This window comes from Pagrus major, chromosome 24 (assembly GCF_040436345.1).
Source record: "Pagrus major chromosome 24, Pma_NU_1.0".
Classification (NCBI taxonomy): Eukaryota; Metazoa; Chordata; class Actinopteri; order Spariformes; family Sparidae; genus Pagrus; species Pagrus major.
In genome coordinates, this window is record NC_133238.1 from 10221995 (window position 1) to 10248844 (window position 26850).

General features: G+C 42.3%; 1 protein-coding gene across 1 annotated transcript; it reads left to right on the top strand.

Moving 5' to 3' along the window:
• The first annotated feature begins 712 nt into the window (after positions 1-712).
• On the top strand, positions 713-25725 carry LOC140992445 (gamma-aminobutyric acid receptor subunit alpha-5-like). Its single transcript, XM_073462743.1, has 10 exons — positions 713-737; positions 1158-1239; positions 1941-2062; positions 3734-3801; positions 4971-5191; positions 11015-11097; positions 16809-16952; positions 23787-23939; positions 24188-24399; positions 25426-25725. Exons 1-10 carry the CDS (start codon positions 713-715, stop codon positions 25723-25725), a joined length of 1410 nt encoding a protein of 469 aa, XP_073318844.1.
• Positions 25726-26850: the final 1125 nt, after the last annotated feature.

Sequence of the window (26850 nt, forward strand, 5' to 3'; positions counted from 1 at the left end):
ATAGCTAGCTTTTGCTACTTGACAGGCCTAAATGACTTATCCAGCCTAGCTAAACTCTGGTTTTAATGTATGAAACACAACTGCTTTCTATCTATCTGACAGTGTTGAATCACATTCAGCTCATGGACATGACAGGTGGCGTTCAGGGACTCCATCAACACAATACAGGGCTTTAAAAAACCCGCACCTGATTTTGTCCACATCTGACTCCCCCACCCTCCTCTTCCTCTTCCTCCTCCTCCTCCTCCTCCTCCCAGCCCTCCAATGGGGAGCACCTATTATCAGATTATTAGCCTCCGCTGCAGCACTTCATCCTCTCGCACCGGCAGTAGGCGGCAGGACACAAGAGACGGCGTAAAAGACAATGTGGAGTGAGGACAGTCTCCCCTGTCGAGGCTGCTGCTGCTGCTGCTGCTGCTGGCGGACGGGAGCGAGGGGGCAGCCCGTGTGATGCTGCTGCTGCCGCCGCCGCTGCAACACCTCTGGAGGCGATGCAGGAGACGCGGTGCAGCAGGCACTGAACACCAAGGAGGGAAGGAGGAGGAGACGAGACTACTACAACACCGCCTGATGGGGAACTGAGAGAGAGGAGAGGACAAGAAGGAGGGGAGACAACCGACGAGGACGGTAATTAGGCGGCTGAAGCCCCCCCCCCGCTATCGTCCAGTTTCAACACGGCCGACGGAGAGAGAGAGACCCCCCAGATTAAACCATGGTGGCGATGGATCTGCATTCAGGTACCCCAATTTTTATTCCACATCCTTCAGCTAATGGCATCTGGGAATGAGATCCAGGGAAAAAAAAGGTGATGTTGTGGGGGGGAGAGGTGTGTGATCATGGCCCATATGTATTGTACTGATCCAAACGCATATTGCAGGAGACAGTGTATGTGTAGATATCCCAGCCTGTGTTGTGTGTGAGGCAGATGTTTTGGATGTGGAAGAGTTGCAGCCTCATTGAGCAGAGATTGTCCCGCCGCTTGATTTAGTGGTTCCTGTAAATGGTCTGTTACATGCAGCGAGGGCGAAGAGTTTTTCTTTGTGCGAGGATCGCTTGCTCAAACCCTTCCTGTATTGTTTTCTGTCCTGGCTGTGAGGATTGTGTGATGCATTTTTTTTTTTCCTGTCTCTTTCTCTGCATGTGGATGTGTGTCACAGCTCCCGACAACAAAGTGGGCAGATTTTCAGTCATGGCGAGGCTCGTCCTTTCCCTCCTGCTCCTGTGCGGATGCCAAAATAGGTAAACCGACGGCTAAACATGTGTGGAACAAGAGGAAAAAAAGGTCTGCTCACAACAAAATGTCTACTAAAAGTTGATTTTTTTTTTTTTTTTTTGGTGCAACGCTCCCGGCTCCAATTTTGCAAATGAAACTCTTGGACATTCAGACATATTTCTGCTGGAGATCTCCTGCCAGCCCTCCTTCTCTGTGATTGATCGCATATCCGAGCTGCACTCTGCTACAGCCCCCGCTTAAGTGGCTGTCCTGCCCTCAAGAAGGGGAAAAAAGAAAAGGAGGAGGAGGGGGGGGGATCTTTGGCAACACTGTCAGTAAATCATTGGGAATAGTCCACTCTCATCTGAGTAGATCAATGGCTTTTAGATCACATGTTCAAACCCCGGCACGTAACCTTGTAATTCCTCCTCGTGAACACAGTGTTCTGAATAATTTTCCTCGTTTTTCCAGCCGCAGAGAGCACAATGCCGAGCTTCCTGCCGTATTTAGAGCGGGGGAACTCATTTGTTTATATTTGGATCACATGTCAAAGCCTTAATTATCTCTACTGGTAGTTGTAAGCGGTACTTATGTTCAATAATTAATCGCAACAAGCCTGTCCTTAACGCCGCGAGCTAATTAATCACAATAACCACGTCAGGTTTGACGTCCTGCAGTTTAACTAACGCCTGGTTTGTGTTTCCTCGTTTCCTTCCTCTCCTCCCAGCCTCTGCCAGACCTCGGAGGCTCAGAAGGAGGCGGCCGCCAACGACAACAGCACCGTTTTCACCAGGATCCTGGACGGGCTCCTGGACGGATACGACAACAGGCTCCGGCCCGGGCTCGGAGGTTTGCAGACGACGCTCTTTTGTACATTTCAAAACGTCATTAATCTCACGTTCTCATGTCGTAGCGCCACAGTCGAGCTATCCTAACCCTAACCTAACCTGAACTCTACAATGGGAGGCCCTCGCTCCCCCGCTGCGATTTCACGCACTGATTCCTGGGAAAATGCCGCAGATACAGGGGTAGAAACTGTGCGAGCAGATGTTAACGTCAGCTCAGGTGATGGGGACACGCATGTCATCAGATGAGGCGAGGAGAGGATCACGAATGCATGTGGTCTTCTCTTGTACGTCACCGTGAGGAGGCAGGGGGAGTAAATCAATCAAGCCATCTTCAACACCGAGGTGTTTTATTCACGCTCCTCACCCTGGCAACAGGAGATAACCCTGAGAGCTGAGAAATTGCCATTCAAAGACAGATATTTTCTTTTTCTAAAGGCTCCAGTGAAATGAAAGCTTTTCATTGTCGCCATTCTTCCCCGCCTCGTTCTCTAATGGCGCAACATCTATTAGTTTGTTGATTTCCCAACCAGCTTTTTTTTGGTTCGTCCTCAGGACACTGGTCCACGTCTCACTCTGTTTCCGGCGTACATACCGTCCTCGTCCCATAATAGGAAGGAACGAGGCTTTTTCATGTCGAATGGCTGGATGTGTCATGGGCAAAAGCCCCGCTCTCACATCCTGGTAACGGTTGCTACCCTTGACAAGAGGGCCTATAAATACATACCAGAAAAACATTCAGGCCTTCATTCAGCATTCAACAAGCTGCTCTCCACAGCACGACCCAATCCCAGGCTCGCCAGGGAAAAAATTTATATGCATAGAGGAGATTTTGTTGGCTTTGTTGGGTACAAATGACAGAAATGACATGCTACCTTTACTACGTCACCTTCAGAGGAAATGTACTATCAGAGGAGTCATGATTGTGTAGCCGCAAGCCAACTGGTGTGGGGATTTTAATGCCAATATTGGCCAATTTTCTTCCCCGGTATTGTCTAATATCGATCAATTTGACCATTCGAATGCTCCAAAATTATGAGCGACCGTTGTTTTTCCTTCAGATCGTTCAACGTGTAAAAGCCTCTAGATCTAAATTGGTCGATAAGTGGGGAAGAATTTGAATAAATGAATGATTTAAAGTAATATTTTAAGGGGACAAAAAATAAAAATGTCATTTTATGTCATCGTAAATTGAATATCTTTGGGTTTTTTAGCGTCAGTCAGACAAAACAAGACATGTGAAGATGCCAAACTACAAAAATTTAAAATCTTACCAAGTAGATTTGTCTAATTTAACACAAGATCACTAGAATCACCTAGAAGGTTTGAATTTCAGTGGGATATATTGGGTTGTTACTCTTGTAATAAGTAAAGAAAATCTACCAATGGAACGAGCAAGAGACACCGTGTACTTTAGTGTTTTTAACTTAGTTTAATGTGGCATTTTTTACAGTATCAGCCCCAGAAAAGATGCCACTGAGCAGCTACAACACAACATAGAGAGTGTCACTTTATTTCAGTTTGAACAGATGTTTACGTGGCCGTGGTCAGGAAAGATCATCCCAAATCTGAGGGGGAAGACGCTGACCTGCAGCTGGTTTATATTTAAGAAAATAACCTGCATCTGTCCTTTTTCACGATCTTTTATGATCTCAACCGTTCTCTCTCTCTACAGAGAACGTCACAGAGATCAAGACGAATATTTTCGTCACCAGCTTCGGCCCGGTGTCTGACACGGAGATGGTGAGTTGACCTACAGCAAACACTAATAGACACACGGAGGTGGACAAAGGCAAACATCTCCAAAGCTTCACCAGACAACTGTCGGTATTTTTAGATGGAATCATTATATTTACATTTCATGAGACTGGCACCGCTGCTCCCGCTGTTCCTGCTGCAACTACACTCATGTCCTAGTTGTGTCTTTGAAGACCGGCTTCTTCTTAAGTGTAAATGAGACAAAATGAATGTGGACGAGTGAAACTTTTAAGATTTAATGTGGCGATGTGGCCGGTCCGATCCAACGTGTACCAAATGATCCGTCCCTTTTATTAATGCGTTCTCTTATGAACTATACGGTTCCACCTGGGCGGTGAAATGCATTAAGTCCCGTCCTTCATTAAATCTTTCTATTACGCCCCGGCACACTTTGACACAGCAGTGATCAAACTGTGCCACTTCCCTATAATTGACTTGAAAAAGGTATCGACAGGGGCGCGAGATTGATTAATGAAATGTGGCGAGAGATTTGAGCGGTTCTGCGGTCCAGAAAAGCTTCCACGTCAGTCTGCTAACAGCGTCATTATCCTGTGGGATGGACTGTTTGTTTCTCGTTCATTTGGGGCTTTTTATTATTATTTTTTTAGCTTGAAGTGTGTCGATATTTCACACACGAGCCAGTGTATGATTGATTTCTACACCGCAATGTTGGATCACCATATCTGTAAAATCTTAGGGGATTTACGAAGGCATAAATGAGCTAAGTGCAACGTTAGACTATGATTTACTGTAAAGACGCTCATTTTCTTTGTGATTTGACAGGAAACGCCAGAAAAACAACATTCACGGCTCCATTAGGGAAGAATTCTGTATAATTATGCTGCTACAGAGCCAAGAAACAGAAACGAGACCTCATCTAACTGAGTGTAGTAGTTGATAGTTCATACAACCGTCTCTTAAAACGCAGTCAACGCTCCATCCAGTGGAAGATCGTTTGCCTTTGGCATCCCTTCAGCATCTTTTGGGATGAAATGATCACAGGGCAGACAGACTGGTAAACATGAGAGCAGGGTGCAGTTTACTGACAACACATTACAAGGCATCTGGTTCCAAACAGTTACCTCTTCACTGCTATTTTGGGATAAACGTGCAAAGCTCCCTTTTTTCTCTCTGAAATCTTCCCTTTGTCTCAGGAGTACACCATAGATGTGTTCTTCCGTCAGAGCTGGAAGGACGAGCGTCTGTGCTTCAAAGGGCCCATGGTGATGCTGCCGTTGAACAACCTGCTCGCCAGCAACATCTGGACCCCCGATACCTTCTTCCTTAACGGCAAGAAGTCCATCGCTCACAACATGACCACGCCCAACAAGCTGCTGAGGCTGCAGGACGACGGCACTTTGCTTTACACCATGAGGTAGGTTGCAACACAGATGTTCTCCTCTGCGGCCATTTATTCACTCTTTTACCTTCAACAATTTACAGACTCTGAATAATGAACTGTGGGTAAGTGCTTTGCTACGTGACAACCCTAATCATCAGGCCCTTTGGTGGCCAAGGTTGGTGGCATTTAGAAATTTCATTAATTTTGAATAGTCACAGAGAAGCACACTTGTCTGCAGAGTACAGAGGTTCAAGGTGGAGTTTTTCTACCAGTATTTACTCTTCATCAAACATGAAGTGATGTGAAGTGAGGACACCTCCCACTTATGTGCAGCCTGGCTGTAATTGGAGGTTAGGCTTTAAGAGGGCATGAAAATGAAGAAAACAGCTAGCAAGGCCAACATAACTGAAAAGGAGAAGCAGTGAAAGCTGGATGACTCATACTGTAGGAGAATAGTGTCACCTAGTGGCCAATCAGAGACATTTGATTTGTCCTGGACGAGTTTATATTACAGCAAACATTGCATGTATTTATGTAAATTCATGTATTTCTACTAGTTCCTTTTTTTTCTCTACTCATAATGAGACATTATGGAATACATATGATATAAATAGCAGCATGAAGTGTCTCTTTAAATGTAAAAAAAAAAAAAACTGCAGAGGGAGATCATCCATTATGAAAAGCAGCCTCATTGTGAACTATAGTTTTGGCAGCCATGTAGGGGTAAATTAGAAAAAAAAAAAGCCAGACAGAAAATAGGCCGACAACCAGATGGTGATCACTCTCGAACTAAACCGCCAGTATTTAACAGAGAAATGAAGAAAGAAATCTGGAGGAGGGAGTATAACAGTCCTGTGACGGACGAATAGTTGTTTTTGTTTGGAGGAACCACCAGGACTGGCTGTGACCTTTGGACCGGAGAATTAGAATAATGCCGTGCTTATCCTCAGGAGTTACTGCAGCCGCAGGACTTAAGAGTGACTGTATCACGGATGAGAGCACTCTATCTGATACCAGCAGCACCCACAGGGAGAATAACGCTGGATGGAAGACAGATTATCCATATGCAACCGCCCTGACATATATAAATATCCAAAGAAGTGCGTATTTTATCGTCACGTCGTTGTCATGCGCGCACACACGAACACACGCCGCACGTTTTCCGCACTAATCAGTTGTAGTGACACTCAACTTTGACCTCGAGGCTTAACAAGGACGGGATTGCCTGAGAGAGAGTGTGTGTGTGTTCATTTCCATAGGGGTAATATTATGGAAACCTATGCATACATGTGTTTGTATCTGAAAACTGAAAATGTACACGTGTGTGAGAGAGAGAAATATATTTTCTATAATCTAAAAATGGCAGCAGCAGATTCTCTGTCACAGTTGAAATGAAGTAGCAGTCGGTTGCTTTTAATCGTCTAATTGTTACAGGACTGTGCTCATCATTAGCAGCAGAGCTTAACCACAGTTGTATTTCACACATGCACACACAGACCATCTGGGTACTTGGAGGTCACTGTTAACTCAACAAAAACAGCATTTTTTTGTTTATCTTGAGCCTGTTTTTCAGTTTTTTATCATTAGCGTCGGGGGAACACTGACGACAATGCAGCCTTTTATCTATCTATACACAACGATGCTATCGTTCTTATGTTTTGTTGACTCCAGCCTTACAGACGCCACTGCTGTACTCGATAAATCAAAACTCTTTTCTCTTTGAATATTTGTTTTTCATTTCCTCCTGTCTTAAAGGTCCAGTATGTAGGATTTAGCGTGATCTAGCGGCAGGAATGGAGTCCGCCATGTTGCACCGCTATATTTCTAATAGGAACAAACCAAATGTTGGTCGCGATATACAACCTCACTGCGAGATGCCACTAAATCCTACAAACTGGCCCTTTAATAAAACCCAATTTGTCAAAAAGTAGTGAACTGTATACTGAACAGTATATGTAGGATCATCATGAGCCGCAACTTCTCCAGCATCACCACAAAGTTAATTATTTAGAGCTAATATCTCCAAATTCCCTGTATAACTGTAGTCATATACATTATTTACGCTTGTGTACAATGAAGATTTATTTGAGATTCATGAATGCTGTGAGCACATACACATTTATTTTTCATAGCATAAAGCATCCAGTACATGGAGCACCACGTGTGCACATCCCCTTAAGATTCACTCAGACAATGCACACACAGATGCTACTCTGAATACACTATACACACACGTAAGCAGAGCCATACTGTCGTGTAGGTGCACATTACAAACATTACATCCTCTTCTCACACACATTCATCATGTATGGGTGTCAGTGGAGTCTCCTCTCTCTGCTCTCCCATAACTAAACATGATTGTGGCGCCGCATCATTTGGAAACCATTACGCCGAGGAGGAGCGGCTGGTTTCATAGAGGATGTTTCCATGCATTTGTCTCCATGGATAATTCATAAAATGCCCCTCTGACAACCCTCAGAAAGCTTAATGCACATGAGCCCATTATAGCCAGATTGGATGAAAGTTATACAGCTTAATTAGCTGGTTGATACGTCTATATTACTACAGTGTGAGTGCATCACATGCCATTATCATTAGGTACAGTTGAGCCATTCTCATTCATGCTCCTCGTGTTGGCCTCATTTAAACAAACTACCATACTGACAGTTTGTATACAGTAAGTGTAACCTATAATGCCAAATACTTATTTAATCTGATTTTCTTATGTTTTAACATTTTTTAAATATAACCCCCTCTCTCATGAGTATGATGTATGTGATACAAGGTGGGGGGATTGTTAAAAAAGTGCTTGTTAGTGTGAGAAGACAGATGGTGGCTCAGTGGTTAATACAGCATAAAGCTCCTGGACTCATAACTCAGCCTTTTTTGTTCTGTCCCGCCTTCCTAAGTTCTCCACTTTTCTGCAAGGTCAGACGTATTGGAAACTTTAGATTTCCCGCAGGTGAGAGGTCCGTATGCTGCTCTGTTTCAGGGGTTTTATCCCTGTGATGTAAGTCCATACTGGCTGAACAGAATCAGGGGAATCATCTGTTAACATTTATTTAAAGAGGTGTTCATTATGCTGACGTGATGAGTCTCTATGAATGTTTATGACTGCTGTCATTAATCGTCATTTGAGACTTTATTGTATGACAACCTGACAGTAACCAAGACAACAATGTATTTGTTATGACAACCTGACAGTAACCAAGACAACAATGTATTTGTTATGACAACCAGACAGTAACCAAGACAACGATGTATTTGTTATGACAACCAGACAGTAACCAGGACAACGATGTATTTGTTATGACAACCAGACAGTAACCAGGACAACGATGTATTTGTTATGACAACCAGACAGTAACCAGGACAACGATGTATTTGTTATGACAACCAGACAGTAACCAAGACAACGATGTATTTGTTATGACAACCAGACAGTAACCACAAGAACAATGTATTTGTTATGACAACCAGACAGTAACCAGGACAACAATGTATTTGTTATGACAACCAGACAGTAACCAAGACAACAATGTATTTGTTATGACAACCTGACAGTAACCAAGACAACAATGTCTTTTTAGACAACCAGACAGTAACCAAGACAACAATGTATTTGTTATGACAACCAGACAGTAACCACGACAACAATGTATTTGTTATGACAACCAGACAGTAACCAGGACTACATAAACATAGCCTATCATAAACATGTCATAGCAGACGTAGCAGAGCTATCAAACTTAAACTATTTAGCTTCATGTGCTAACATTACATTGGACTGTCATGTGTGGTGGGTTGTGACATCAGCTGTTATGAGACATATTAACAGTTTTATAATTATTTTCTTGACCACAACCACACTGGTGAAATTTTCACCAATTTTGGTCAATAAAATGTAATTTAATGTTAAAAGGGCAATAAAAAAAAGACAAAAGGTACCAAGGTGATTAGGTAGTGGTACTTGTTGTTGAAGTAAGCTAACTGCTAACTACTGCTAATTTTATCTAGCTGCTGTTAGCTAGATAGCTCACTTATCTAGCAGTCCTATTAGTGGGCTCAGCCCTGGGGTACCAGTAGCCAAATCCGACAAGAAAACCACCTTGGCATTGTTACTCCCTGTCATCAAACTGGGCTCTGTCAGCCGCAGCCTGTAATGATCCCAGTGTCTAATTTGCTGTTTACCCACCAATATTTAAATTATAACTGCAAAGGAATACATCGATTCTGTCTTTAAAGGGAGATCTCAGTAGACCCCAAATTAAAAGCAACTATCTTTACAGGCATCCCTGCTAATGGAGCAAGGCCACATGAATAATTAGAACATGGTATGATAGCCAACAGCCATGTTCTCATTTATTTATCCCAAAGACACTCTTTCCTCTCCTCCGTACACAATCCTTCAGCTGTTTTTGACACAATAACACAATTGAACACTCCTGCACTGATGTGGAAAGCAAGCTGAGCCCCCAAAACAGTCGACTCTGCGGGGACCAGTAGTGGCCCCTCATCCCACTTTGTTATGCTCTGTTCACTTTAATGATATAATTGGGGGACCTCCTGGATTAGATACACACTGTACATCCAGGAGGTTCTGAAGCATAAAGAACACGACCCAGGAGGATTTTGCCACTTCTTGGTGACACAGTTGTTATTCTAGTTCAGTGAAGTAAGAAGAAAAACACTTCACCTTAGTCTGTAGCTAACGTTGAAGTTCCTCAGATGCCCCAATGCTTAAAGCAGAAAACCTAAATAAACGCACACACTGCTTAATTCTCCTTTACCCAGCTCATTAACTTCAGTGGATACACATCATCATATCACTGTTTTTACTATTTATTATCATGCATGAATACACAGAAGGACTTGTTTCAATCTAGGGCAGATAGCTGGGAAAAAAACAAAACACAAAAATGTATTATGATGTGTGTGCGCTCGATTTTTATGCTCGATTAACTTCATCTCGCGGTTCTTTCAGGACATGGGGAGGTTCTATCATGGCAGCTAAAATGATGACACCCTGTCTGGAATGATTGTGAATGACGGGCAGAGAATTACAATTGAAAAGCTGTTGTTGTTTGTGTGTGACTGATTTAAATAAGACTGATTGAATGAATCTAAATGAAGCGGGAGATAGACTTCAATGCAAGTCCTCTGTGATTCAAACGGCGCTCGTTAGGAGGTAGAGCTGGAATTACATGTGACATTCACATCTGAATGATCTGGACGGGGCAGGGTGATTGGCAGAGCGAAATGAAAAAGGACTTGCATGGATCATTTGGAAAAGAGCTTCCCTGTCTGTTGTGGAATGATAGAGAAACTCTTTGACCACCAGGTGGTAGCATTGGCACTGTAATAACAGTGATGCTGAGAGAGGGAAACGCTGCTGTTGCAAGTGTCGTGCATGAAACTGTACTATAATTTTACTGCTATTAGAGGAAAACATCATAATTATAACAATTTCCTGGTGATTTAACTTGATGGTGCTGATCAAAAAAAGGCAATAAGCTCTCTCTCATGTATCTTTTCTGATTTATTTACTTCTTTTTTTTTTAAATTACACCTCACCTCTCTTTTTTTATGAGTGTATGTCCTTTTTGAGATTGTTTAATGCTTATTATTGCACAGGTAATAAAGCTGAGGCCTTCCTTTTAAACTGTTTCTGGCGCCCTGTAATTGTAGCGACAGTAATTGTAGCTCTTCCTGCACTCGTGTTAAGAGATCCAGTTAAATGTTTAAAGGTTAAATAGTAAGTGGGGGAGAACATAAGACACTCAGCAACATAAACTGTGTATTTGCCCTGTTGCTCATCTACTCTATTACGAATATCCTCTCTGTGTTTTGCCTCAGACTGACCATATCAGCAGAATGCCCCATGCAGCTGGAGGATTTCCCCATGGATGCACACGCCTGCCCTCTCAAGTTCGGCAGCTGTGAGTGGACTCAACTTTTTATATTCATCTTCGCTGTATACTAATCCCAGCTATTATGTGATCAGTCCGATGCAGTACGTTATGCAAAAGTTTAATCTAGATTTAGAGGAACAATAAGGACTTGTTTTGGACAATGTTTGGATAATTGATAGAACGCTGCTGCAGAGAGTTGAAGAGTCATTATCTGCTGGAGATTGCTGAGTTTGCTTTTCTTACTTTAAATTTAGGATCGTCAAGGTCGCTTATACTGAACAGCAGCCGCCACAGCTACATTTAGGACATAATGCTAAATGCTAAACTATGGTTTAAAGTCATCCACAACTTCTTCAATAATTCTCCAACGTTAAAATACTGGTCAGACCAGACCAAGTAAGCCTGTAGCAGCAAAACCCCTAAGTACAAGAGGACATACATGCACACTGACTGAGATCAACATTCAGTAGTCAGCAGAAAAGTTAGTTGCAGGAGTGTCCTCAGGGAAGACCTGCCCCAGAGGATTATGGATCGGCTCAGGTCGGATCATTAGTGTGTTTTATTAGTCACAGTCGATTTGAGTCAATCAAAATGTGTGTGAAAGTGATTTTATCCTGTTGTTCATGGAGGCTCATAATGTATGACCATCCCTTGCAAACTACTATTGAAAAACTTTATAAGAGCTCGCTGAAAGAAAAGGAGGATTACCGCATGTTCCCCAACACTTAATTAGGCTAATGATCGGAAGGGCTTTCCCCAATGCCTTCTTAACAGGACAGCTTGTCAGCTCGTCTGTGTGTCCTACCAGCGAGGGCACGTATAGAAACCTGAGTGGCCCCGTGGGTATTTAAAGGCAGATCTGGCCTAGTGCCACACCTCGGGAGCTTCTTGGGCTAAAAGGATGAGGCTCTTATCCCCAGATCTCTGTGAGACACGGTCCACCCACACTCACTCTGTAAGAGAGGCACTTTTGACTGCAATCCAATTAACAGTGCAAGGAGCTGTGAGGCCTTCCAATGGCAAACACTAACCTAATTGCCTCAGGTGCTATGCCCTGCAGGTGAGAGGTGTAAGTGTATAATAGGAATAATGTGTTGATAGCCACGCTGCATATTTACAAGGTGAGGAGTCGCGGTGGTAAGGAGACTATCATCGCTTTCTTTTTTCACAGAGACTAACTGTGACCTCTCTATCTGGCCTGAATAGTTGGTTCATCCTGATTTAGCCTTTGTCCTCAGGTGACATAAAGCTGTGCACACTGAACCTGCACATTACACTGCTTCTAACGGGCTCCATTATCATTGCAACATGATGAAATATGCAGAGACACAAGACAAGTAAAACAAACTAACTGAAGCCGTCCCTTCTCCTAAAATAAACACAGTGCCTTATTCCGTGTGCTCTCGTATACTTGGGACTGTATTCCTGGAGTGTTTCCGAACACACAGTATTTTGACTGTATCCAGTGTTTCTTATTGTCATCCATGTAATGAAAAATGGGCGAAATTAATCCCCAGTGTAGAAAAAAAATCACCAAATCTCTCCTTTCGCTTCTCCTCTTACCATAATGGCATGATATTTCAGTAGTGCCCTACAAAGGCAGAACCTATACCTAAAAAAGCCACGTACTACCGTCTGAACTGTACAACCATCTGTTAATATTGGTCTTGAAATTAAAGGGGCACTATGTAGTTTTGTATTTTTTTCCATAAGTGAATAAACAAACTGTTCTCAGAGGAAAATAAGGTCCCAGAACACGTTGTTGTTTGAAGCTAGAAAGGTGGCAGGGTCCGCCAAATATCAAAGTAAAACAGTATGAAACTGTGTTGTCCTTTAAGGTCAGTTTGTTTATTCAGTCATGAAAAGAAGAGAGTTTGTACATTGTGCATCTTACAGTTTATGATCCACTGATGTTATACTCTTTGAAACCTACCAGGCAGTTTCCTTGAGTTCAGACAATCCGATTGACATCAATCTGATTTGAAATGTCCACCTCCCTTCATTATTTTGCCATTTGAATTGTTAAGATCACCTTTAGCGATCTCTTACCATGCTCCTTTATATCAAGAGACACACATGCGTGGGAACGTACTGTAGGGATAAGCCTGTTAAGTTTAGAAGGAGTTTAGCTGGCGTTTTTTTCACCGTCATGATTGGCTTTACCACCACATTTAGTTTTGTGGAATCACCAAAAAAGATGTCAGTTTATCATAATGAATGTATTTCAATTACAGACAACAGCTATTGAAAAAATCTATAGATTTGGCTGAGGGTGATTGTGGCTAGCTCACCAGCTAGCTTTCACATGATAGCCCTCTTGCTTTAGCTGTCTGGTTGGTTGTTCCTATGTAGTTATTGCATTTTGGCTTTGTAGGTCAGATTTATAAGCCCAGTCCTGGGCCACATGTATGAAGGTCATAATAGACAGTGAAGTTAGTCCAGGTCAAGGGCAGCTAATCCTTTATTCTGGCCTACTCTACCTGTGTCCTAATTTAATTGTTGGTCAGCAGCCATAAAGTATCCAAATAGACACAGAGGAGTGAGCGTGATACTATTCTATACTGTTAACGGTGATATGTAGCAATTAAGTAAAGTTTTCTGTCAACAAACCAAATGGCAGCTCAAAGTGCTTCACCTACTTATTTGGCCATACCACTTCGAGGAGTTTGAAACATTAGAAGTTGAGCTGAGCTGAACCACAACATGATTACCATAATTGACGGCCCCGTGACAAAAATCATAACGAGTCACTCGGAAGTTTGCAAAGCTGGTGTTTATAGCGAGGACGGACTTTTTAAGAAACAGCTTTTTCCCTGAATCAGTGCATGGAGATGGAGATGCAGATGATGATGAGGTGTGAGGTGTGAGGTGCTCAAAACCTGGCCAATTGAGCTGTTGGAAAACAATAAAATATGTTTTTTATGAGTCATTTCTCAGCCTGTCTTGCCTTCAGCCCACAATGATCCCGCTGAACATATGTAGTAGTGAATCATTATACGACTGCTCTCCTTCTTGGAGCCTTTCACTCTCTGAGGTATGACTGTTATAAATAAACTTTCACGAACAGCAGAAAGAAGCTCCTCCTGCAATACCCGTCACCAGAACATCAATGAGTCAAGATAAGGATTTCCTCTTAAATGACAGTCTGACATCAGTTCACGATCAAAGAGGAGGTTGAAGCCTTTCTAAAGCCAAAGGAAAGCCTGAATTCATGTGGATACTTCATGCACAGAAACTCTGAACTTGTCTCCCAATAGCAGATAAAGTTAGCTTTCTCAAGACTGTATGTACGCAGATAGTAATAATAATGGTGGCAGATTTACAACTCAGAAGTTAAAGCAGGTGATTTCATTTTACCAGCTCAAACTAGCAGATGTGATTAGCTGTAGCTAGCTAACCAATTAGGCTAAAGTTGATTTCATGAGCAAAGTCTCAGGATTCCCTTCTAATATTTACAGCTGTTTGCACCCATGTCCGTTTGTTGGTTTGTCAGCAGGATTACACAAAAACTACTCGACGGATTTCCATGAAACTTGGGTGGAGGATGGGTCTCGTTCCAGAATAAACCCCATACATTTTTAGTGCAAATCCGGGTGAAGTGAAAGATCCATGGATTTGTTTCCCTCACTTTCTTTAACATTGTGAGATAATGCGTTTTTATTTTTTTGTTGTTGTTGTTTTATTTCTCATAATGCATGAATCCTGATGAAAAAATCAGGCTGGTATCTATGTATGAGTACAATTTGATGCAGATCCGACATCAGGTAAGCTTAAATTATAGTTAAGCAGTTCTGGGTGGTTTGAAATTTAGTGACACAGGGCTATTGACTTTGATATTGGATTAAGCTTGATTGAATTAAAGGGGACTTTTGGGCCTTGGCGAGTGCCATTCTACTTTAACATCCATTTAACTTTCCTAACCGTAACAAAGTAGTTTCAGTTGCCTTAATTTAACCTAAGCCACAGAGGCGACAGATGAAAAAAAGCTCATTAATGTCAGTTTGGAAGACATTGGCAAGTAATCTGTTGTGGTGTTAAGACATGATGACTTGTTGGTTTTCTCTTCTAGAACATCAGTATTCAGTTTCTTGATACATTTTGATGCTAAATATAAGTTTGTCTGTAACTTGTGTTGTTTACAAAGAAGACATTTTGGTTTGTGAGATCCATTAAATTCTTTAACTTTACTATTTCAGACAGAGTCGCTTAGAGTGTGCAGAGCTACTGTAGAGTCAGTTATGAGTTTGGCTGAGTTGTAGCTTCCCTTGCCTCGCAGAAAAAAAAACGGGAGCAGCAGTGCATTAAGCGTGAACTGTTCGAAAGTTGGCACAGGTGCACCGTCCTGCCTGCCAAATTCTTTAGCTCTTCTTCTGCGTAATGAAATTTGCCAATAATCCCCTATTCCAATCTAAGTACCCTACAATTAAGGTCATGGCCTTTGGCCTGACAGTGGCCAAATTTAAACACCACACACCTTGTGCACCAGCATCCAGCTGCCAAGTGAGCACCCAGAATGGTAATACTCAAGTTAGGATGTTACGTGACGGGACAAAAATAAACGAGGCAAGGGTTTAATGAACGTTTGTGCCAATCAGCAAAATCAGTTGTAAACATTTGATTGTTTCAATGCAGTTGACAGATCTCATTAATACAGTTGCTCTAATTAACACTTCTAGAAATTTAGAGTGACAAAAGTAGATTTGGCTTTAGAAAATCCTCCAAGTGTTTCCTCTTTTAAAAGTTTTCACTGATTCCTTACAGAAAATCTGATCTACTTTCTCTCCCCAGTTTTAAATTGTAGCCTTCAGAGAACATCAAAATAAAAACTAAAAATGAACTGAAATTGAGGCTCTGCTAGAAGTGGGACGATGCAGCCCTCCTCTCTTATTGTTTCTCTCCCCAGCAGATAATTTCTTTCCCCCCGTCAGCCTGTCTCTTCTTTAAAAAGATCTTCATCAATATTCCTCTAAATCTTATGAAAGATGACATGATCACAAATAGCTTTTTAGTGGCTGCCTCCTCCCTGCTTGAAGGTTTGGTTTTTGTGTGCCCGTCCTTTTCTGAAAAACACGTCAAAACAGGCGACGTTAATCAAAATCAACAGTGAAGAAATAACATAGATTATCATCTTTTCTATTAAATAGTGCACTTGGATTGAATCTCAAGTCAAACCACAACAGATGAAGATAATAAACATGCCATTCAAGATCATCTTTCCAAACTTCAGCCCTCACCAGGGGGCAGATGATGGATCGATGTCCACGTGTTCGTGCGGGATTTAACATGAATAAATGAAATAGCAGGAGAGGCTTCAGAGTTTGTGCTCTGTTTTTCATCACAAGTGTGATGCAACACATTATGGTTAATCTGACTCGGTCTGGTTCCTGCTGACAGGGAAGCTCACCTCTGACCCAGAAGTGTGGTTTAAACAAAAATACACTCAAATATCCAGCCGCACACACATATAAAGACATGCAAGCAAAATTCTGCTTTTGGCCTTAAGCCTGCAGTCTAATCAAAAAGTGTGAGACGGATTCTGCAGCAGCACTCAGTCAAATAAACAAACAAACACACGGCGCAGCTACACACATCATGAGGCCTGTCAGGGTTGAAACGAACTGTAATATGTAATAAATCTACCATACTTTCACAAATATTATTTCCGAGACCTTTAACTTGCAGGCTGGATGTTCAAATATTAATAAACACATTTAATTCCATCTCTTTCTGTCTTCCAGATGCATATCCGGTGTCCGAGGTGGTCTACACTTGGACTAAGGGAGCTGCAAAGTCAGTGGTGGTGGCAGAGGACGGCTCCAGACTGAACCAGTACCATCTTATCGGGCAAACCGCCGGCACGGAGGATATACACACAAGCAGAGGTGTGTGTGTGTTTCTATAGATGAAGAACACGCTTGAATGTACAAAGAAACAGAAAAAGCTTCTTTTATAACGGTAGTAGTAAGTTATACTGCAGGTTTATGAGGATTAGTACACTAAGGTGTGGCAGGGATCAAAGTAGCAGAAGTAGGGTGGAAATCCCAAAGGATGGGAATCTTTTGATGAACGCAAAAAGCACGAGTGATGCAAGAAAAATAAAAGATAGGTAACGTGTGTCTGTGAAAGAATAAGACAGCTGTGTAACATGAGCGGCAGCGTGCACAGAACAATAGAATAAGATAAAAGCTGGACTAAATTACAGCATATGTAAAAGGCTGAAACGCAACATTGTCTGACGCACACGCTACAAGCTGTTAGTCAACACCAACACCATTATTATAAGTCGTTTTATTTTGAAAGCTTTAAAAAGATGGAGAATCTCTACCTATGCAGCGAGGTAATTTGACTTGTGCCAGTATAGTTAAAGTTGAAAGCTGCCATTATGTATATTTTTTGTTAGCACATCCTCAGCCCGACAGTCCTGCAGACAAATGTTGTCCATGTAGCAAAAGCCTGATATTGCACCATTAAAGACTTCAGTGATGTGTAAATCAGTTGCTTGGGAATATTTGTAGTAAAAGCAATGTACTATATAAGCAGGAAGTCACTGTAGCATCCTGAACAGTTAAATATTTTATTCAACTGCCAATTCTTGGTTTGTTTTATTTGATGGATACGTGTGTTTCAGAATTAGTAGTAGTCACACAGGTTAGAAATAATAGAACATTTCTGATTATGCTAACCTCTCCAAGCTATCGCCAACCATCCCTTTAATCTGACATTATTTAGCATGATGTTTTATAACTCTACGTATGTGGATACAATATATTTTTTATTGTACTGTCCTGTTTTAGCTGTATTAGCTTAGCCTTTTTTTAAAAGACGAAACTCTGAAACTGTATATTTGTGACTCAGCCCGACATTGAGACACTTTTCTTTTATGCTTTTACATTTCCACCAGGCATTAATGTGCAAAGGAAAGTAATAAGAAGCTAATGGCTTCATTTGTTTTGGCCTTTTAATGTGTTTTATTGACATCAGGACACATCTAGAGTTATGCTTTACCCTTTAATGATTGAAAAATGATAACATGAAATAGATTTTGTAGTTTAAAATATAAAATAATTTGAAAGTATCGCACCTTATAACATTTTTATAATCTGATTTTCACTTCACTACACTCTGATATCACTTTCTGTGTCTCATCCCCCATAGCGGTCATTAGACACATTCTCAGATAGGTTCCTCCTGGCAAGTAATGGGTTTACAAGGCAAAGATGGAGTCGCAACAGATTCCTGTTAATTTAAAAAAGGCTGACTCAGCAGCCGCTCCAAACACTTTTTACAGCAAATAATTTTTCAGTTAAATGAGGAAACCTCGAGCGGAAAAGACCCTGTCAAAAGGATCATCGACCACTACCGTAGCACAACAGTTTTATCCACCCGGTCACCCTCATTCTTCGTCGCTCTTGTGCCTCTTTTTCCCCCCCCGAGTAAAGTCATACTGTATTTGCTGCATGATAAGTGTAATACCAAATAACGTGATGTAACTAATTCTAGATTAGAAAAGATAAACGCTGCGAGGGGAGATGGGCGTGCGAGGCAGAGAGTAAATGTGGGAAACATTATCAGGAGATCAGAGTCAATGAGTGGAGGCTAGTGGACGAGAGTAGCCTATCCCTCACACAACCAGCTGTCTACAGGCCCGGACAGCCCTGTCAAACAACACTTATCCCCGCATGAGCCCATGCGCGCACACACACACAAACACACACACACAGAGCCAGAGAGGGACCTGAGACCTCGGGTTAATCCCCCCCATCCAACCACCCATCAGCTTTTGCATAAGAAGATGACATCACAGATCAGCGAGGGATTGGTTGGTTGGCTGTCCCTGAGTGTATCTCTGTGTTTGTGGGTATGTGCTCTTCGTGAGTACCGAATGTCCTCACAGTAATGGTGAAAACCTACAAAGTGAGGACATTTTGACCAGTACATTTTGGGTTATATAGTATTTAGCTTAAACATTAAATAAGGTTCCTTTATGGGTTATTATTATTGGCATTAAATTAGAAGTGAAGTATAATTTGAAAGAGTTTGATTTGAAGTGTAAGTAAGGTCCTCACAGAGATAGAAAATAAATGTGTGTGTCTGTTTGTATGTTGGGATTGGACAGCCTCGCTCTGACACGTGGGGGTGGGGGCGTTGAAAGGCATCTGCTTAATACTCTTATGTAAAACGAAACTGTAATACACTTCCCTCCAGTTTCTAGTAGAATCATTATTAAAAGTGTGGATTTCCCCCTCTTTTTTTTTTTTTTTGTGCGAGCCGCAGCTGAAACCTCGCTTCTGCTGGCTGACTCAGTGGTTTACACGAAGGGTTAAAGGGTTCGTTGGTTGAGGTTGCTGCCTGGCTAGGGGGGGCCGAAACGCTGGGTCACTGGCCGGGTGGTTGGTCGGTTGGCATGTTGACCAGTTTGCGAGTTAGTTGACCAGCTGGCTGAAAGGTTGAATGTCTGGCTGGAAAATGACTTCAGTATGATTTATTTATTAAAATGAGTATTACTAGTGATACTGAAAATCCACACATGTAACATCTGTATGATCATAAATTATCATCATTATTCAAAGACTGAGACGAGTGTTTACTGGAGCCTTCAGGTACAAAACTGTAAAATTAAATTAGTAGTCTTATGGGATATTCATCTAGAATATATTGCAAATTAAAGTTGCCCTGTGGTTCTTTTTTAGTAAACAAACACAGTTATATTTACCTTCAATGTTACTTAGCAAAATACATTATATATCCTTAAGGCCTGACAAACCTCTTCGTCATAAAGCATTGGCAAAGGCAGTTTTTTTTTTATTTCAAATCATGCCAGTAGCTAGCTATTTTTGCATGCTAGTAGAGGTCAAAACTCCACAGGGTTTTTTTCCCCATTATTATTCTTTAGCATTAGCATGTTTTTTCTGTTTTAGTACCATTGTAAACCTAATGTCCCCCAATGCCTAAAGACTTTTACATGGTTAACTGTAATTTTATTAAACAAATCAGTCAACTGATCCTGTCGTAGCGGCCATGCACCGGAGCAGACTTGCCATAAAGCTGTAATGAATACTGGCAGGCCAGACACAAAAAACTGTATGGATACCCACTATTTACTTTGATTAGTTTCAACAGTTAACAAATATTCAAGGTCATTTTATATGTATCAACATGTCTGACAGTTATCTCGACATTACCTTGTTCGCCCTCAATCAGCAAACCACCATCTGGTGTTCTGACTATTACAAGAAAACGCGAAACATTATCTGCGAATTCCATTTAGCCGAAGGACTAAAGGCAGGAAATCATCATTCATGCAGCTCAAAGCTTCTGTCTGGAAAGCGTCCAAATCAGCGGTGGAGATTGCTGATGAGTTTGAGCTCATGGGTCAGATCAAGTCCAGTAGGTTAATTTACTTTCCGTGTGTGTTTGGCTCCCTTGCTGATAACTTTCACGGACCAAATATGACATTTGCATAGATGCATCTCACACATTAACAGGCTTTAGATGGTGTATTACCGCATTCGGTGCAGTAGATACCTGTTACTGAAGGTCTCAGCACAGATGTGAAAACAACTTGAAGCCATTTTCTGCAACTTTATAACTCATTTTTATTTATCAGATTAAGTGTGAAGGCCCTGTTAAGAGCTCAAGTAATGCATCAAGTATGATCTGACCATCAGAAGCCAACCATAGCTGGACTGCCTTGGTCCAACATGGCAGTCCATCATCAAACATGATCACAGTCGTATTTTAATAGCAATAAATGTCTCCAAAATGGTTGCACATGCTGGGAAGGCCAGTAGATCTCTCTTTGCTCTGATAAAAGAAGAGGCAGAGGCAAGCTGTCACCTGCTTGATTAAAAGAAGTCTGACGATCGCCTGCTGTTTTACTAGGTCTAGACAAAGTAATGAAGCACTTGTAGAACTGGAATTCAAAACAACAGTCAATTAATGACTGTCTGGCCTTCCTTGTGTTGTTATTCTAAGCAGTTCGAGCTCCGGCTGCAGTGGCCTCAATGAGAACAAACAAAGTTGAGACGTTTCTAAAGGTGCAGTAAGTGATTCAGGAGAGGATAGTTGATTGGTGAGTCTCATTGCCAGGTTGGCAAATACCAAGGCTTTGGATTTTCCCAGGTCACTAATACAGTCGATTGGATTGCCTAGGTAATCAAATATCAACGTGTTGTATTTCCCAGATCGTCAAATACCAATGCTTTGGATTTGGCAACGCTTTGGGTTGGTGGGTGGGGCTGATGCACCCGCCTTGGTATTTGACAACCTGGGAATGAGACTCAACAATCAACTTTCATACATTTTGCACCTTTAAAGTTTAATGTATGGACGCATACATATGGGAAATCTAAATGTTGGCAGATATCCTTGCCTCTGTGCTTGGATCTAATGTGTCGTTAGTTAAACTCTAACTATTCCCTGCAGGTTACTGAATTAGCCTTTAGCTATCATTATGTGTCAACATAATTTGCCATTGGGCAGCTTTTTAACAGTTTTTTTATACTTTATCTTTACTCTTAACTGTGAGTTTACCAATGATTCAAACTCCTATGATTCCAGGAGTCATCCTGGAGTCTTAGTCATCACAGGTATTTGTAACATTTGATGTTGGTGACAATGAACAAAGATCTTGAAAACTCATGTGTTGTGTCCAGAGCTCAAAATACTGGATGGATGTGATGTTGTGAGGCTTTAATTAGCACATCTGATCTTAGACAATGCTGCCTTTGGAGGACATGAAGAAGGAGATTAGTCCACACGTTTTTTTCTTTAAGGATATATGCTTTGTACTGGCTCAGACAAGAGGTATCCTAAAATAACTCCCTGACTCTAAAAGTAGATAAGACGCACTGTGGCAAGAGTTCTATCTGCAGTTTGCTGGGACTTGCAGGGCTTTGAAGCTACCCTTCAGGCAGGACAGTTAAAAGCAAAAAACTATTATTTTCCTACTCACCAGTTGACCAGCATGGCAGCATTGTTCCCCGCCATAAAAGGAAGTTCCCCTTGGACGTTGCGAAATACAAATCCTTGGGAGAAAAGCAATAAAATCCACCAGAGGAACATGTTCCTCCTCATTCCTCTGCCACCAGTCCTGTCGGGATCCATGCATCAAGGGCGAAGGTGACCCTGGGGCGTCCCAGGTCGGCAGCGCCTGAAGTTGACGGGGTAGCTGTGAACCAGACGGCCTGGAGTCATGAGGGCGTCAGTGGGCCCAGGTGATTGGGTCGCAGTCAGAACTAAAGGTGTTGGGGATCTCCTAATCGAGGCATGCTGACGTCGATAAGTGCGATATGTAGCGGTGGTTGCCCTCAGCACAGAGCGCCTCCAAAACAAACAAAATTCACCTCGCTCTCAGGCTGCTGCTGTCAGACAATTCTGGGATGCCCACGGCGCACTTCACGAATTGCTTCTTCTTCCCTTCGCACGGCAGCCAGTCCCGTCAAGAACGTTTGATCATGATTCCACAAAGAGCTGTCAAACAACAAAACAACAAAAACTGCAGAAAAAGATAGAAAATGTCCACACGGTTAGCCCCCCTCCATCCCACCAGTGATTAGCAGTGAGTGTCCCTCTCTGTGAGTGTGTCCTGAGGTGTGTGTGTGTGTGTGTGTGTCTCCGTGTGTGTGTGTGTGATGGCTGTCAGCAGTTAGAGATCACGCTTCATGTGTGTTTCAGAAGAGTGTGTATGTGTGCGTGTCTGTGCCGGGATTGGCAGGGCGGAGTGGGCGGGGCTTAGAGCTCTGTGAGGATCCCAGGACAGGAAGCCTTACCCCCCCCCCCCCTCCACACACACACACACACACACACACTCCCTCTCTTTCTCTCACTGATGGCAGGATGCAGATTGTAACCAGGGATTAGGGAGGTTCAAAAATCCGATTTTGCCCGGAGAAAGCCTTGTGTATTACTCTGTGTGCGTGTGTGTGTGTGTGTGAGAGAGAGAGAGAGAGAGAGAGAGAGCTGCTTGTGTACATGTGCCTCAGTGTGTGGAATATAGTCATTGGGTTTTTCATAGTTTACCAGCGCATGCAGTCACAAACTGCTGCCGGCCAGAGAGGATTTTTTAAAGCCTCAAATGCAATCTTCAGTTGTTTAACTGAATATTGTGTGCCCCCTCTCTCTCTCTCTCTCCCTCTCTCTCTCTCTTTCTCTCTCTCTCTCGCCACACTTTCTCCGGATTCCCTCCCGAAGTGTCACCGGAAAAACCCATTGTCCAATCCCAGACATTAACGGCTCAATAATCTATTGTCACGTCCTCGAAAATAATTAACGCCGCTCGCTCTCGTTTTTTCAGTTTAATAATGGATCTGAAGTCATGTTCATTTTTGCCGTTATCCAACCGAATATGAAATCTCTTCATCCCGGTTTCATTTTGTAACTGTTCCACCTCTGCAGCTTTCCAGTTCCAGGCCTAATTATTTCATTACTGGCAGGAGGAGGAGAGGAAGTGAGAGGAGTTCTTGGCTACTTTTCAAACGATACTTTGCGCTTGTTTTAGAAACCATCAAGTGTTTGGTCATAAAAAGTAATTTAGCCGGGGAGATGATGTTGTCCCGTGTGCAGCCCATTACCTGTGGTGCTATAAGGAGGTCAAATCACACAGTATTAATTCCACTTCAGCTTAAAGCAGATATCTCTATCATTAAGAGACATCTCGCCTTGTTTATTGTCCCTATCTAACTTTATGTCCTTTTTATGTCTTTCCTCCCCCTCAGGACAGTATACAGTGATGATGGCCCACTTCTACCTGAAGAGGAAGATTGGATATTTTGTCATTCAGACGTATATGCCCTGCTTCATGACTGTAATCCTGTCCCAGGTGTCGTTTTGGCTAAACAGAGAATCAGTTCCTGCAAGGACTGTCTTTGGTGAGTGAAGCCACTTATTTACACTTTTTTTTTTTCCCTTAACATTTTATTTATCTGTGTAATATTCCTGTCATGCACATTGACACGAGGGAGAATAATAACAGTTGGCCACCGCACTGCAGTAGCTGGCAGTTAAGAATTATTAAAGGCGCCCACCTTTGTGGACTGAGGGTTAGACCGTTCCTCGCTTCCAGGCGGCCTGTAAAAAAACTCAATTTCAACTTGTCGCGGCCTTTGTTTGCACCCAGGGGTGACCACCGTGCTGACCATGACCACCCTCAGCATCAGCGCCAGGAACTCGCTCCCTAAAGTGGCCTACGCGACAGCCATGGACTGGTTCATCGCCGTCTGCTACGCTTTCGTCTTTTCCGCCCTCATCGAGTTCGCCACGGTGAACTACTTCACCAAGAGGAGCTGGGCCTGGGATGGCAAGAAGGCGCTGGAGGCACAGCACCCAAAGGTACAGCTAGTAGAAAACACATCACATCACTGTCATCATTCTCAAAGCATTCATTAACATTAATTACATATGATCTGATAAATTTCCTTTATTGATGTCACTCTGTGCCTAAGTTGCATTGTGGGTAATGTAGGCGCCAGGTGAAGACAGTGTGTGTCCTTTAAGTCCAACAGTGTTTCAGAAGTGCAATGCTGGACCAGTGGACTGCTTTTCAAAACCTGGAGCCTACGTTACCCACAATTCAACCTAGCCACTGAGTGACATCACTGGAGGGAAATGTATCAGATTACATGCAGCTTCCTCTGGAGCCACAAAAGGATTTATACTGTTATTTTTTTCAAATATGACAGACAGTTAGCTTATCTTAGCTTGAAGACTAGAGGTAAAGGGTGTCCAAAGATTTAAAAAAAAACAAAAAATAAAACGGTAGTCTTTATGCTAAGCTAAGCTAAGGTAAGCTAAGGTAATTTAGCTTCAATACAGTCAGCATACAGGAAAGAGAGTCTTAAGAATCATCTCATCTAACTGTTTTTACATCTCTGTAAGGAGCCACTTCAGTATGCATTACATTGTAATCCCAAATATAAGATAAGATGTCAACTTTTAGATGTTCAGGTGCTTGAATTGCATTGAAGTCTATCGGAAGGTTTGTTATACTAGACCTCATAAATTGCACCTTGAGTCATCAGGATATTGATATTCCTTCACAGCACACAGTAGGGTAGGTCGGCTCGCCTCAATGTAACCAGAGATTTCCAGGAAAACTGTTAGCAGCTGCATGTTGCAATCATCATAAATAAAAATCAAACTGACACCTGAGTGAAATTCAATTACACAGCAGCAGCCCCACTTTTTACCAGATTGTTTTGCCAGAAATGATCCACTTGTGTAAAATCACTAATCAGCCCCGACAGAATGAAACACATTGATTTTCTCAGGCCAAAAAACCACGGTAACAGCAGGCAAATGACATCTGCAGAGGGCTTCAGACTAATTCACTGCTCGCTGTGATCTGTCCCGCTGTAGAAACGAGACCCCATGGTGCTGTCGAAAAAGCCGAACAACGTTTGCTCAGCGGGCGTCAACTACACCCCCAACCTCACCAAGGACGTGTCCATCTCCACCATCTCCAACACGACGTCGGTGCAGCTCCGGGCCTCCGAGACCAAGATCCCGGACCCTAAGAAGACCTACAACAGCGTCAGCAAGATCGACAAGGTGTCGCGGATAGTGTTTCCCGTCCTCTTTGGAACCTTCAACCTCGTCTACTGGGCTACGTACCTGAACAGAGAACCGGTGGTGAAAGGAGTGGTCACCTCAACGTAATCTTTTTCTCTTTTTTTTTTTTTGTTGTTTCTTTTTTTTCTGAGAGTTTGTGTAAGGGAGGAAGTCTAATTTGAGAGTGGGTGGACTAAAAGGAAAGGGGTTGTTGTAAAGTCTCTGCCCTTGACAAAAAACAACACAAAAAAAAACAACAAATATCTGCGCTTGAAGAACAAAAACTATACTCAACTATCTAGTTCAAGCACTTTGAATGGATGCAAGGCTGCAACAGAATCCCTTTCCTGTTTCTCACGGCCTAAAAGCTGCTCGTTCACTAAGAAACTGCTTCTAAGACTGAACTGACGAGAGAGCGGCTGCTTCGCTTCTTTCCCATCTACCCTGCTGCGGTTTGCATGACGCTCTCCTCGAAAAAAAAGGAAACCACGGACTCCTCTTTGTCTTGAATACCGACCATGTATATGTCAATCACTGCTTAAAGTATGGGAGCGCACTTCATAGCTGCTACTTGAGGGAGTATTAAAGTGACGGAGGCATTTTTGAGCAAAAATTTAAACACTTCATATTCTTATCAAGGAGGCTTGAGATGCTCTGAGCTTATGCTATGAAAAAAAAAAAAGAAAACCTGCAATATAACATGCATTTAAAAAATTTATCAAAAAATGTACCTTACTCCACACTGTGTGGAAGGAACAAGATTAATGCTGCAAGTGCATTAATAATTTAGTTTTATGTCTCCTTTTTTTAAAAAAGAAAAAAAAAAACCCTTTGCCATTCTTCTCTCCTGTTGCAGTGGGTGCTCGTGTGTCTCTTTGTACATCTTTACTTGAAGATTTAAAACCTTCTGCTGCAGGCCTGGTTTCCCAAAAGCATTGGCAGTCGGAGTCTCAGCGGGAGACGACGCTACGCTACCTGAAGGTGAAGAAAATTGTATTCTGAATTTTTTAAAGTGAAGAAACGCGTCTTTATTCATAAAAAATTAAATCGTTGACATTTAGCGCGGCTCGCCAACAAGAATATTCAGAAAAAACTCCTTTGGCCCACTTACACTGTGAGACTGGACAGCTGTGGATGGACAAATTTTAGGATTGGATGTGCTTTACCTGAGTTTTGAGCGTTGGGTCACTCAGCTAGGAAACTAATATTCACGGTTGAGAGACCGGTGCTCCA